The sequence below is a fragment of the Harmonia axyridis genome, chromosome 3 (assembly GCF_914767665.1).
Source record: "Harmonia axyridis chromosome 3, icHarAxyr1.1, whole genome shotgun sequence".
Taxonomy (NCBI): domain Eukaryota; kingdom Metazoa; phylum Arthropoda; class Insecta; order Coleoptera; family Coccinellidae; genus Harmonia; species Harmonia axyridis.
The window spans coordinates 51,538,917-51,551,492 of NC_059503.1; the positions used below are offsets into that span (position 1 = coordinate 51,538,917).

General features: G+C 33.1%; 1 protein-coding gene across 1 annotated transcript; it reads right to left on the minus strand.

Annotated features, from left to right (window-relative positions):
• Window positions 1-3,237: 3,237 nt before the first annotated feature.
• LOC123676875 (E3 ubiquitin-protein ligase XIAP-like) lies at window positions 3,238-4,966 on the minus strand. Its single transcript, XM_045613136.1, has one exon. It carries the CDS (start codon window positions 4,017-4,019, stop codon window positions 3,420-3,422), a length of 600 nt encoding a protein of 199 aa, XP_045469092.1. The 5' UTR covers window positions 4,020-4,966; the 3' UTR covers window positions 3,238-3,419.
• Window positions 4,967-12,576: the final 7,610 nt, after the last annotated feature.

Below are 12,576 nucleotides of genomic sequence, written 5' to 3' on the forward strand. Positions count from 1 at the left end.
AGTGAAAAAACGCCGTTCGACGTCTCTCAGCTTCAGTTCGTACGGCACCCAATTTCCTTGCTTTTGGATCATTCCCATGGCTTTCAAACGCTTGGAAATGGTTGTTCGGTCAACTCCCAATGCTTCAGCAAGTTCTTCTTGCGTTTGACACGAATCTTCATCAAGCAAAGTCGCCAATTCTTGATCTTCAAAGATTTGCGGCCGCCCGGAACGCTCCTTGTCTTCCACGTCGAAATCGCCACTTTTGAAGCGTCGAAACCATCCGCGAACACTTGAATCATCGACACAACCTTCTCCATAAGCTTCCTGAAGCAACCGATGCGCCTCGGCAGCAGATTTCTTCAAATTGAACCAATAAAGTGAAACTTCCCGCAAATGACGTCGACTCGGCTCAAATTTCGACATTTTCACGATTTCAAAAATTTATGATGCGAAAAACTTTCAACTAATGTGTTAGTGTGGAATTGTTGACAGATGAATAAGCTTTGATTATGACATATGACATTAAATACTCGCACAGTATTGGTGGCGCCATCTCTTACAAAAAACGGGAAAGACTTATTCACACACCTGATACGAAAACCATTTTTGAATACTTCAGGTGATAAAGTTTCTTTCAATACTTTATTCAATAATGGGCAAAAATTAACCTTGCGCAGAACGGGATTATCAATATTATCCAAACGCCAGGAGTGAACTGCGGTTTTCCACGCGCCCTTCAAGCTTCTGAACACAGCAACATCTATAGGCTGTAATAAATGCGTGGCAAAATTTGAGATGAATTTTTTATTTTGTTCATAAATTTTTTGTCTCTTGTCATTTTCACACATCTGCGATCGTTATCGAGAAAAAATGATACGCCACATTCAATTAAAATTTTCAACAAAAAGTAGGAAACTAGTATCACAATCAAAACACAAAACTCTACATATTTTGTTTGTGATCTAAATAACAAGCTCCCTCGAACATTTCCTAAAAAAAAAAAAAAAACCTAATGAACCTATATTCCAAATTTAATCATAATATCTGGAAAACTGAAAGAGCTATGAAGAAAAAAATTAAAAATCTTGAAACTTCAACGCTCAGTAACGTAACGAAGCATTTGCGTACACATCTTTATGGAAAAAAGTCTCTTTTTGACCTGGAAAATATACCCCTGAAATCTTGATAGTAAATTTTGAAACACTCTGTATAAACATATAATTCAACTCTCATGAATAACTCTGCAGTATTTCGATAACGCAAGATGCCGGACGGTAGATTACTAAGAATACTTATTACAGACAGTTAAAAAAGGGTTGAGTATAAATGATTGAGAATACATTGTCAAAGTCAATTTTGAAGAGATAATGAAATGAAACGTTAAGTTAGTAAAAGAGATAATTAACTTAATTTCAAGAGCAAATTTTCAAATAATCAAATAGTTAATCAAAAATTGTGTAATCGCTTTTTTATTATCATTGGATACGGACAAAAACTTCCATATTTCTTATAAAAATTAATTTTTAAGACGAACGATATCTTCAGTATTTATAGTTATAGAGGAGAGTCAGTGTTTCTTAAATTGGACACCCTAAATTTTTCAAACAGTTTTTTAGCCGAAGATTTGTCGAAAACCATCCCGTTATCGACATTTTCAAAAATGTCATCCGTTTTGAAAATATCTAGTTTTCCGACTCCATTTTTATGGTACACATTATATATAATTATTTTTCATTAGAACAACTGTTTCAATTGTAATCGAGTCATATATAGGCCGTCCCATCCAAAAACCCCAACTCTCCTTTATATCTCTGAAACTGTAATTGATTTCTATGATCTATTAACGATTTATGAATTCAATTGTCATACGGCATCGCATTGTCCAAAACAACCCTAGTTTAAAATTCCAAGAATTACTAACTATCGAATCATCGCGGTAATTTTCAAACTGAATCACTGTAAGGTTATAACAAAAACAAACATAGCAATTTAGATAATGGGGTTTTGAAATTCATTACACATCTGTTTTAAATGAAAAGTTTAAGATAATAATAATTGATGATAGTTACCTCTGAATAGTGACCAATAAGATCATTGTTGAATTCATGTTTCTCTTCTTGTCGAACAGGTAGCAAATTTCTATCGTTTTCAGGTTCTTGGCCCAGGAAAAAATTTTTTATAGGATACATATTAATGTCCTCAAAATCTGATTCTGAGTTGAATTCATGTTTCTCTTCTTGTCGAACAGGTAGCAAATTTCTATCGTTTTCAGGTTCTTGGTCCAGGAAAAAATTTTTTATAGGATACATATTAATGTCCTCAAAATCTGATTCTGAGTTGAATTCATGTTTCTCTTCTTGTCGAACAGGTAGCAAATGTCTATCGTTTTCAGGTTCTTGGTCCAGGAAAAAAATTTTTATAGGATACATATTAATGTCCTCAAAATCTGATTCTGAGTTGAATTCATGTTTCTCTTCTTGTCGAACAGGTAGCAAATGTCTATCGTTTTCAGGTTCTTGGTCCAGGAAAAATTTTTTTATAGGATACATATTAATGTCCTCAAAATCTGATTCTGACCTCTCATTCGTAGTTTCAATCGATTTTCTACGGTTATAGAGTCTATCGATCATAATGTTGTTAGGTCCCGGTTTTAACGAAATATCGAAACCATACATCTTCTGGAAACTCTTTTCCTCTGAGGTTTCCGAAAATTCAATATTTGCCATTGAATTATGTCTCAATACTGCATTGAGATATGAGTCACTGAAAAGATAATATATGTAAATTAATTCTACAAAATTATATCAAAATATTTCTTATACTTTATGCGAAAAGTTTTTGAATACAAATAAAATGGTGTACGACAGAAACATAGAATTTTTAATTCGATTTTGAATTGTAAACATTCAAAATGAGCATTCAGATTAATTTTACCTGTTCTTGATTATGTACGATTAACGCTGTTGCTGTGGTTGTTGTTGATGCTGCTACTGCTCTATGAATAAAGTAAATATTTTTTATATAAGGATACAAAATTTTCAAATTGATGCTTACCCACAGAGTACACTAACACACACGCACAGCGAGAGATATGGTCAACCGCTCCAATAAAGTTTCGAATTGCAACTCGAATGAACAACAACAACAATGTATTGTCAGACGCAAATGAGGGAGAAAACTGTGATTCAGTAAGCAGAACGGCTGCTTAAATAGGCTCAAGTCACCCTCTAGGAGATGTGAGTCACAATATTGTTTACATTTGAGAGTTGACTGCTATGCAGAAACAAAAGAGCTTATCCCAATAGTTTTTCAATATTGTAGTTGCAGATAATCTCATATGTTGGGAAAAAATCACATGGAATGTTAATGACAAATCTAATGTGTATGAACAGGATTTTATTCCAAAAAATAAACTCACATATTGAAAAATGTATGTTTTACTTTATTATGATAGGAATGCATGTACTGTTGCTTGAATGTTTTTTTCGACACACTGGGCACTCTTTGAACGCTGAAGCACAATCGGTACAAGCCACCATATGCCCACAAGGTGAAAAAACGATAGCCAACTCGTCTTTGAAACAAATTTTACATAAAGTGACGCTTTGCTCTGATTCAGTACTCGAAATCTCGTTAATCGCATCCTTTTTGCTAGACAATAAACTCTTATATTTTTCATGAACTGCTTCAACGAATGCTGGAGTCTTTTTCAACAATAAAAAATTACATTTGGGGAACCAAAGGGCATGCTGTTCCCAAGGATCATCATCCTCACTCCAATCTTCAAGGCCTCCTCCGCAGTAAAAACACATGGTTTGATCACCAGCACCAGTATAGTATAATCCTGAGGCAGCTAATTGTGAGGGTTTTTGTTTCATACATTTTGACCAATTATCAAAGGTTGATAGCCTAGATTCGTATGTGATCTGATTCAGGAAGCAAGGATCTTTGGCTTTTTGTATGACTAATTTTTCAAGTCGGGTTTCGAAGTCTTCAGTTCGGGAATTCGGTAAAATTTTCACAGTCGACTTATACATCTTGAAGTTATATTATAATCAAATTAATCTCTAAATTTTATTGTCAGGTCGTGATTCTGCAATCATCGGTTTGCCTTTTGACTGAGTCCGGTACTGCTTTCTAATCAACTTGGATGATACTCAGCTGTTGTTGTTTAGATTGTCTCGAATGCGGATGCAAATCGATATGTCACCATATTTCCATTCCCGATATATCTCACATGCTTGTTGTTGACATGAAAAAAAAATTCCTTCAACAAAATCGCAATTCTGCTTTCAGACAATGTTTGTTTACGAATGGCTTTGTCTGAATCCTAAAATATTTTCCTCGGCAATGAATCATATAATCCCACAGCGAAAAGCATTAGCTACCTAGTTAAAAAGTGTAATTTGCTTTTTCATTTTCATATCACATTGAATGCCAAAATTCCATACATATCCTTGATTATCATGAGACACCCCCAGTACATTCATTCATTGAGATCATGCAAATATACACACACACACACACACACACATTACTCAATTCAAATAAAACACGCTCAACTATTAACATTATGAACTAATTAGTATGGAAAATTACAGAAATCCACATTCCACTGAGGATAAATCCAATCTTTCAACAACGTAACCATCTATTCGTTCAAATCTCAAATATTCAATTATCGCCTCGAAGAACACACTCCATTTCTACCCCTTAATTTACTACTTTACTGTGTGCCTCCCTGTAGCTTAGTTGCTAAACCGTTGGATTCACAATCCGACGCTCGAGGCACCGCCGGTTCGAATCCCGCTCAGACTTTTTTATCAGTTCAAGCTCCACCACAAGATGGCGCCGCGAACGGTAAAACAGTTTCCACCACTAGCTTCCAAACTCACTCACACGCTATCCACCACAAGATGGCGCCGTGTGTCTGCACTCCAATATTCATCCACTAATCCTACTAATATCAAAAAGTGAGGTTATGTTCGTTTTCTGGCTTAGAACATACTTATCCCTAACTACTAAGGGGCAGTTTACACTTATGAAATTTTTGAGAATAACCCTGTAAAAAATGTTTAGCCAAGTTCATATTAGGTATTATTACTCTCAAATAGCTACAGAATAACATATCCGAAGCACATTGATTTGCAGGCCGTCTAAAGGGTAGTTTAAACTTGTGAATTTTTCGAAATTTTCAAAAAAGACCCTATCAAAAATGTGAAGCCAAGTTCATATTTGCTATTATTACTCCTAAATAGCTACAGAATAACATATCCGAAGCACATTGATTTGCAGGCCGTCTAAGGGGTAGTTTAAACTTGTGAATTTTTCGAAATTTTCAAAAATGACCATGTCAAAAATGTTTAGCCAAGTTCATATTAGGTATTATTACTCTCAAATAGCTACAGAACAACATATCCGAAGCACATTGATTTGCAAGCCGTCTAAGGGGTAGTTTAAACTTGTGAATTTTTCGAAATTTTCAAAAATGACCATGTCAAAAATGTTTAGTCAAGTTCATATTAGGTATTATTATTCTCAAATAGCTACAGAATAACATATCCGAAGCACATTGATTTGCAGGCCGTCTAAGGGGTAGTTTACACTTATGAATTTTTCAAAATTTTTGAGAATGACCCTGTAAAAAATGTTCAAATGCTTAAATTCATAAACATATCGAGAAAAAAAAAAGGTTTATTTGATAATTGAACAAAAAATAATATGAACATCACATTAATGAATATAAGATAGAATCAATAAAATGAATATCACATATAAAAATATGAGAGAATGAAACAGAAAATGAAATAAACATAACATATAAAAAATGAAAGATAAAATAAAACAAAAATAAAATGAAGATCACATATTATCAAAAGTATGAGATTAACATACTACTTTTTCAAGACAAAAAAATATAATTTCGGAACACAAATATATAAAAGTATAAAATAAAAATATAATGAAGTTGACTGATAAAAAATCACATTCTTTCTAGCTAATAAATATTCATTTGAATATCACAAAGTCAATGATTTTCCAATAAGAAAATCTTGAAAATTGTGAAAATGTGAGGATTTTTCCGGGATTTTTCAATAATAATAAGAACAATCAGCAACACTAATATTGTTTATTCCCCTTTTTTTACCATCGTTACATCAACTCGTACATTTATGATATATTGACTTACGTCAACTTCACTACGGAACATAGAAGAACATAAATGTCATGCTTGAACCATAGAATACAAATTTACTTACAGCTTGACACACCTCCTTAAATTTGTATTACAATAATAATTAAACTCTTATTTCAGGCCTAATGCCTTCCTAAATTTTTCAAATTTAACATAGCCTAGAGCTTTCGTCAATATGTCTGCAGTATTATTCTCTGAATCAATCTTTACTACATCTATAAGTCTGTTCAAATAATTCTCATTAACAAAATGAAAATGTTGGTTACAGAGTTCTAGTGAATAATAAAATAATAGTGGCTAGACATGTTGATTTCATAGAAGAAGGAACAACATATATAGATTTTGATTCAGAAAACAAGTTTGAAAATATTAGTGAAATTAGATTAAATGAAAATTAACATTCTGAGGATAGTACTAACAGGGAAAATGATTTAAGACGGTCAACTTGGGAAAAAAGAAAACCAGCTAAATTTAACGATGACAATTTTGTCTATGATAATGATTTTGTTTATGTTAATTATGTAAATGCGAACATTCCAAATTCATATAATGAAGCCATGACAAATGAAAATCATGAGAAATGGACAGAAGCTATGTCTAGGGAAATGCATAGTTTGCTAAATAATAAAACATGGGTATCTGTTGAAAAACCTAAAGACAAAAAAATTCTTGATACAAAATGGGTTTATACTATAAAAAATGGTGAAGTTTATAAAGCAAGATTAGTTGTCAGGGGATATCAACAAAGTGAGTTTATTCATGATATTTATTCACCAGTTGCTAAAATGCAATCATTGAAAATACTTCTATCGTATTGTTGTAATAATGGGTTATTTATTCATCAAATGGATGTGGAAACAGCGTTTTTAAATGGCAAAGTCAAATCTGAGGTATATGTAAAACAACCTCCAGGTTTTGAGGATGGAACGGATGAAGTATTAAAACTTGATAAAGCTTTATACGGTCTAAGGGAGAGTCCAAGAGCATGGTATGACTGTTTCGATGAATATTTAAGAGATTTGAAAGAAGCAAAAATGATAACTGTTTGTATATATTGAAAGAAGAAAATGATATTTACATAATTCTTTGTGTTGATGACCTACTGATTTGTTGTAGAGATAAAGAAAGGTTGAATGAAATAAAATGCTTGTTACAAGAGAGATTCAAGATGAAAGATTTAGGCATTATTAAGACATATTTAGGTATTAATATAGATTATGACTTCAAAATTGGACAACTGTCTTTAGACCAAACCAAATATATAAATTCATTAGGGAAAAGGTATGATCTAAAAAATTCTAAATTGTTTGCAACGCCAATGGAACAAAATTTGAAATTGTTACCTGCAGAATCAGAAAATGAAAATATTAGATATAGAAATTTGATAGGAGCTTTATTGTACATTAGTTCAGGTACAAGACCTGATATAAGTTTCAGTGTTAACTACCTAAGTAGATTCCAAAACTGTTATGATGATACTCATTATAAATATGCCCTAGGAGTTCTCAAGTATTTAATGCTAACAAAAAATTTAAAGTTCATGTATCATAAAAATGAAAATTCTGAAATATTAAAATGTTATGTAGATGCCGATTGGGCAGGCGATATAAATGACAGAAAGTCCACAACTGGTTACTTAAATGTACCGTAAGGCGGTGTTACTTTGCAACAATTTTGACATTTTTATCAGTAAAACTACCTCTCATAATGAGTTGATAATTTGAAGTCTGATATATATGTTATTTTAGACTATTGTCTACACATGGAAGCCTATATATTGTCGACGAAATATGATAGTTACGAGATTTTTATTTTTGTGTAAAGTCACCTGTCCGTAGTGTGAATTTACAAGAACATATAAAAATAAATGTTATTCCAAGTCGAACTGTCTGAATGGATACTTTACACGTTATTTTTACATATGTTTTTTGATTGATTTTTTTTTCATTGAACAAACTCAATATTTTTTCAAAAATATTTCACTAAATTCTTCAAAACGGACAAATATTTATTTATATTCGTAAATAAAGTACAAAAGTAAATAAAACATTTTTGTTAACTTGATAAAGTAAAAAGCATTCTCAACTCTAAATATAGGTATACATAAAATATTCAAAATTTGTACTCTGTAGTATTCAGTCCATCGAACGTATAAATGCCCCTCTTCATTGATGGAGGCTTCAGATACATAACAATGTCGTCTTCATTTTGTACGGAAATATCATCTTTGTCCGGGAAAACAAAAAGATTTTCCCGTTTCACTCTCATAAATTTGACCACCAATTCTGGCCTGTTCACCTCTTCAATCTTGCATATAAAATACTTGAAGGATTTCTTAGAAGCTAGTTTAATCACAGTAAAAATTCCTGGTTTTGGAATGGGTAATTCCTCGTCACTTACGTCTACATCTGTGAGATCAATATTTGGAATATTTTCTTTTTCTTCTTCATCTTCGGCAGCGCCTTCTACAGCTTCTGCAGCATTTTCTTCATCGGAACAAAAATCTTCATAGGAAACTGATTTTCCTGGTTGAATTTTCAACATTTTTTTTCTTGATCGAGGTTTTATATTTGATTGAGGAGTACGAAATTCTTTCAAATAGTCCAGCAATGACTCGCTGAGTGTTTCGGAAATATGTTCCTGGGCTCTATTTGAATATGTTCCTCGAAAAACTCCCTCAATTGTAGTTTTATTGGTCAAATCTAATTTGTCCATCAACTTTTTCAGCAAATGTGGAAATGTGGACTTGTTCAGAGTTTGGTCTCGAGGATTCTGTGTTTTATAATCCGTCAGTAATTTCCTCCATATTTTTTTGAGAGGCCCGTAATAACCCACATCCAAAGGCTGGGTGATATGCGTTGCATTTTTCGGTAGAAATACGAACCTAACATTATTTCGCTGACATTCTATTATAATTTCTATGTTCAGATGTGAGGATAAATTATCGCCTATAATAACTTTAGGCCCAGAAAGCCTTTTCGCCCAAGGAATAACAATTGAGGAGAACCAATCTTCAAAGGTAAAGCCATCGAACCACCCCGATTTCGACCTGTTATAACGAGCATTCTTCGGTCCTCCAATGGTCCACTGGTCGTACAATCGCTCCGCCTTATACACCGTGTATGGTGGCAAAACATCTCCAGCCCCAGTGATGGCAAACAAAATGGAAATACATGCCTTAGAAGTATTCATTACTCGTTCTGGATATTTCATTCCTCGCCGAAATATACATTTTTTAGATCCGGGGTCATCGGAAAGATTAGTTTCATCGAAATTTAAAATATTAGTAAATGGAACATCTCTCAGGCTTCTCTCCAAATTTTCAAAATAATTTTGCATCTCCTCTTCCGTTTTCTCTGCACGACATGTCTTGATGTTCTGGCAGCTTCTTTGTGACAGCTTATCTTTGTGCCTATCCATAAAATTCAAAACCCAGTCGTGGCCTGGCAAGTTGTTTGGAAACTTGCTTATGATCGTTCCCTTTCGATCAAAATATCTTTTGACTAGTAATCTGAGATCGAATGCAGTGAGAGGACTTCCGAACTCACCAGCTGCAAGAAGCACGTCTACCAAAACTCTTTCCTCGACTTCCGTTAATGCAGTTGGTCCACCCACTTTGTTCTTATGTTTTCCTTTGACCTTGTTCCACAAGGTTTTCCATGGAATTCCATAACGGATTTCAGCTTCCCTGTAACTAGCCCCAGCACGGATTGCTGCAACAGCATTTTTTAATGTGTCTTCAGAATAATTTGCGTAATTTCTATTACCAACTCTTCTTTTATAAATGCGGCCCATTATACCAAGCTGAAAAAGAAGTTTATATTCATTAATTTTTGGAATCCCAATTTATGTGTAAAGTATCCTTGATATACAAAAAACACATAACGTTGCATAGGAATATATAATGTTTATTTAAAAGTGTGAATACATATTCTTAAAGTACTAATTCATATTGTACATATAAAATCAATCTGAAATTGCTGACTAAATTAAGGTAGTAACCCTTAGTACATACCAGTTGTTGAAACGGCCGATAATCACGCCGCAGCTCAAACGTCCACCACACCGTTCCACAACGGACTGAACACTTTTCTCGAATTGTGTAATTCCAACCATCATTCGACTTAATCAACTCTGCACGTGTTTTGTCGCAACGATGTCAGATTTAATACAAATATAATGTTCAGTGAAAATATACCGGTCATGTGTAAAGTCACCAATACGTAGCAAAGTAACACCGCGTTACGGTATGACAATGTAATTTTTTGGAAGTCAAAGAAACAAGGTAGTGTAACAAAATCCTCTACGTCTGCTGAGTATGTCGCTTTATCTGAATGTGTTAGTGATTCTCTTCCAGCATCCATAATCTTTTCCATCGAAAATGGGAATTTTTATAATTTCATCGGCCATTTTGTCGAAGCGTCCTTCTGGAATATTCTGATTCTTGAAATAAACTAAATCTGACTTTACCTTCAACTATTCGATTAATCGTAATGAAATTCTCAAACCACTGCCTGCTACCATGTGAAAATGTGAGGATTTTTCAATAATAACAAGAACAATCAGCAACACTATTATTGTTTATTCCCCTTTTTTTACCATCGTTACATCAACTCGTACATTTATGATATATTGACTTACGTCAACTTCACTACGGAACATAGAAGAACATAAATGTCATGCTTGAACCATAGAATACAAATTTACTTACAACTTGACAAAAATAAATCTCTATGTATCACAGTGTCTAGAGAACTTTCGTTGATAAAAACTATAAAATTGAAAGTGACTGAATTTTTTTCTTCCAGAAGGCGATCTTGAACACTCCCCTTATCGTAGTTGACTATGAACATATTCCTCAGAACCATTTCTAGTTGTAAATTATTAAATTGACACTGAGCTGCAAAATTTCTTAGACGAGCTGCCCATTCTTTTGCAGTTTCTGTTGACACCTTCTTAGCTGTATAATATTTGTATCGTGCAGCAAATACACTTTCACTCGGTTTGAAATGATTAGTGAGTAATTCACTGAGAACTTTGTATGTTTTAATTTCTGGTTCCTCCGGCAAGCACATATTAAAAACTAGCTTGTAAGCTTCTTCGTTAAGGACATTCAACAGGATGGCTCCTTTTCGTTTTTCGTCCGTGATCGAATTTGCAACGAAATAATTGTCAATTATTCTTTTAAATATGGACCATTCCGAAATGGCAGGATCGAACTCCCTTAAATATCCGATGCATGATATCGAAGATTCGGCCATGTTGTAGAGAACAAAAATTATTTGAATTTGTTAATTCACTTATCCTCGTCGCCACTTGTGATGTATTTCACTAATACTTATGTATATATATATTTCATATTCCAATAATATAATTGGGAATGAAACATGAATAATATCTAACAGAACATTTATTTCTTATGGAGGTTACACTCTGAATGAATGGAATAAAACCGATGTTAAATGTTACATATGTTTTTCTTATCTGCGCAGCAGTTAGCAACTACGAAAACATTCAATACAAAAATCAATATATAACAACCGCCTCATTGGAAGAGCGGCTTTCCTCTGATCAAGGGATGGTAGTTTTCATAGAACAAGTATGTATAGAATGGAAACTCTCACGTTAAAATTAACACTGCTTTCAGCGACCTCATGCGGTTGTTTAGGAAATTATAAAATGAGCGCGCGAAAATTTGAAATGCTTCGTATTGAAAATAGTTTAATTCACTTCAAGATTTTGAATGTGAGAAAAAACTACGTACGGAAATAAGCATTTCCTTTTGAATTAGCTATATAAGCATTATTTTCTAGTACGAGTTCTTTCATATCCAATATATTTGACAACATTAGAGGCTGAAGTTCAAAGAAAACACAAATTCATATAAAAAATTATCTATTTAAAATTTTCAATCTTTTTTTATATTTTTGATGTGCCAACTTTTTAATTGGGTCACACATTGCTGAAATTTTGAATTTTGTATCAGTGCCCTTCACGATTGCAATATATATATATATATATATATATATATATATATATATATATTCTTTTGAGAAAGAGCAATACAAAATATTAATTTCAAACAATCAAGCATATGTGTCGATGAATCTCAGTATTAGAAGAGGAAATGTAACGGGGCATCATACATTTCAACGTATGATACAAGAGAACAGATAAAAACCTCAGCAAAAATTCCAAAAATATAAACAGCATTTCACAAATAATTTACAGGCAGCCGTTCCATATTCAGGATGTAATTCACAATGAATTGGCTTAAAATTGACCTGTTCCTGTAAAATATTTTTTAATACTTGAGAAATATTTTTAATATGGCATAAGCGTGGAATGAGATAATATAAACGTGAAAAGCACTGAGTAACTAAGTAAAACTAAACTAA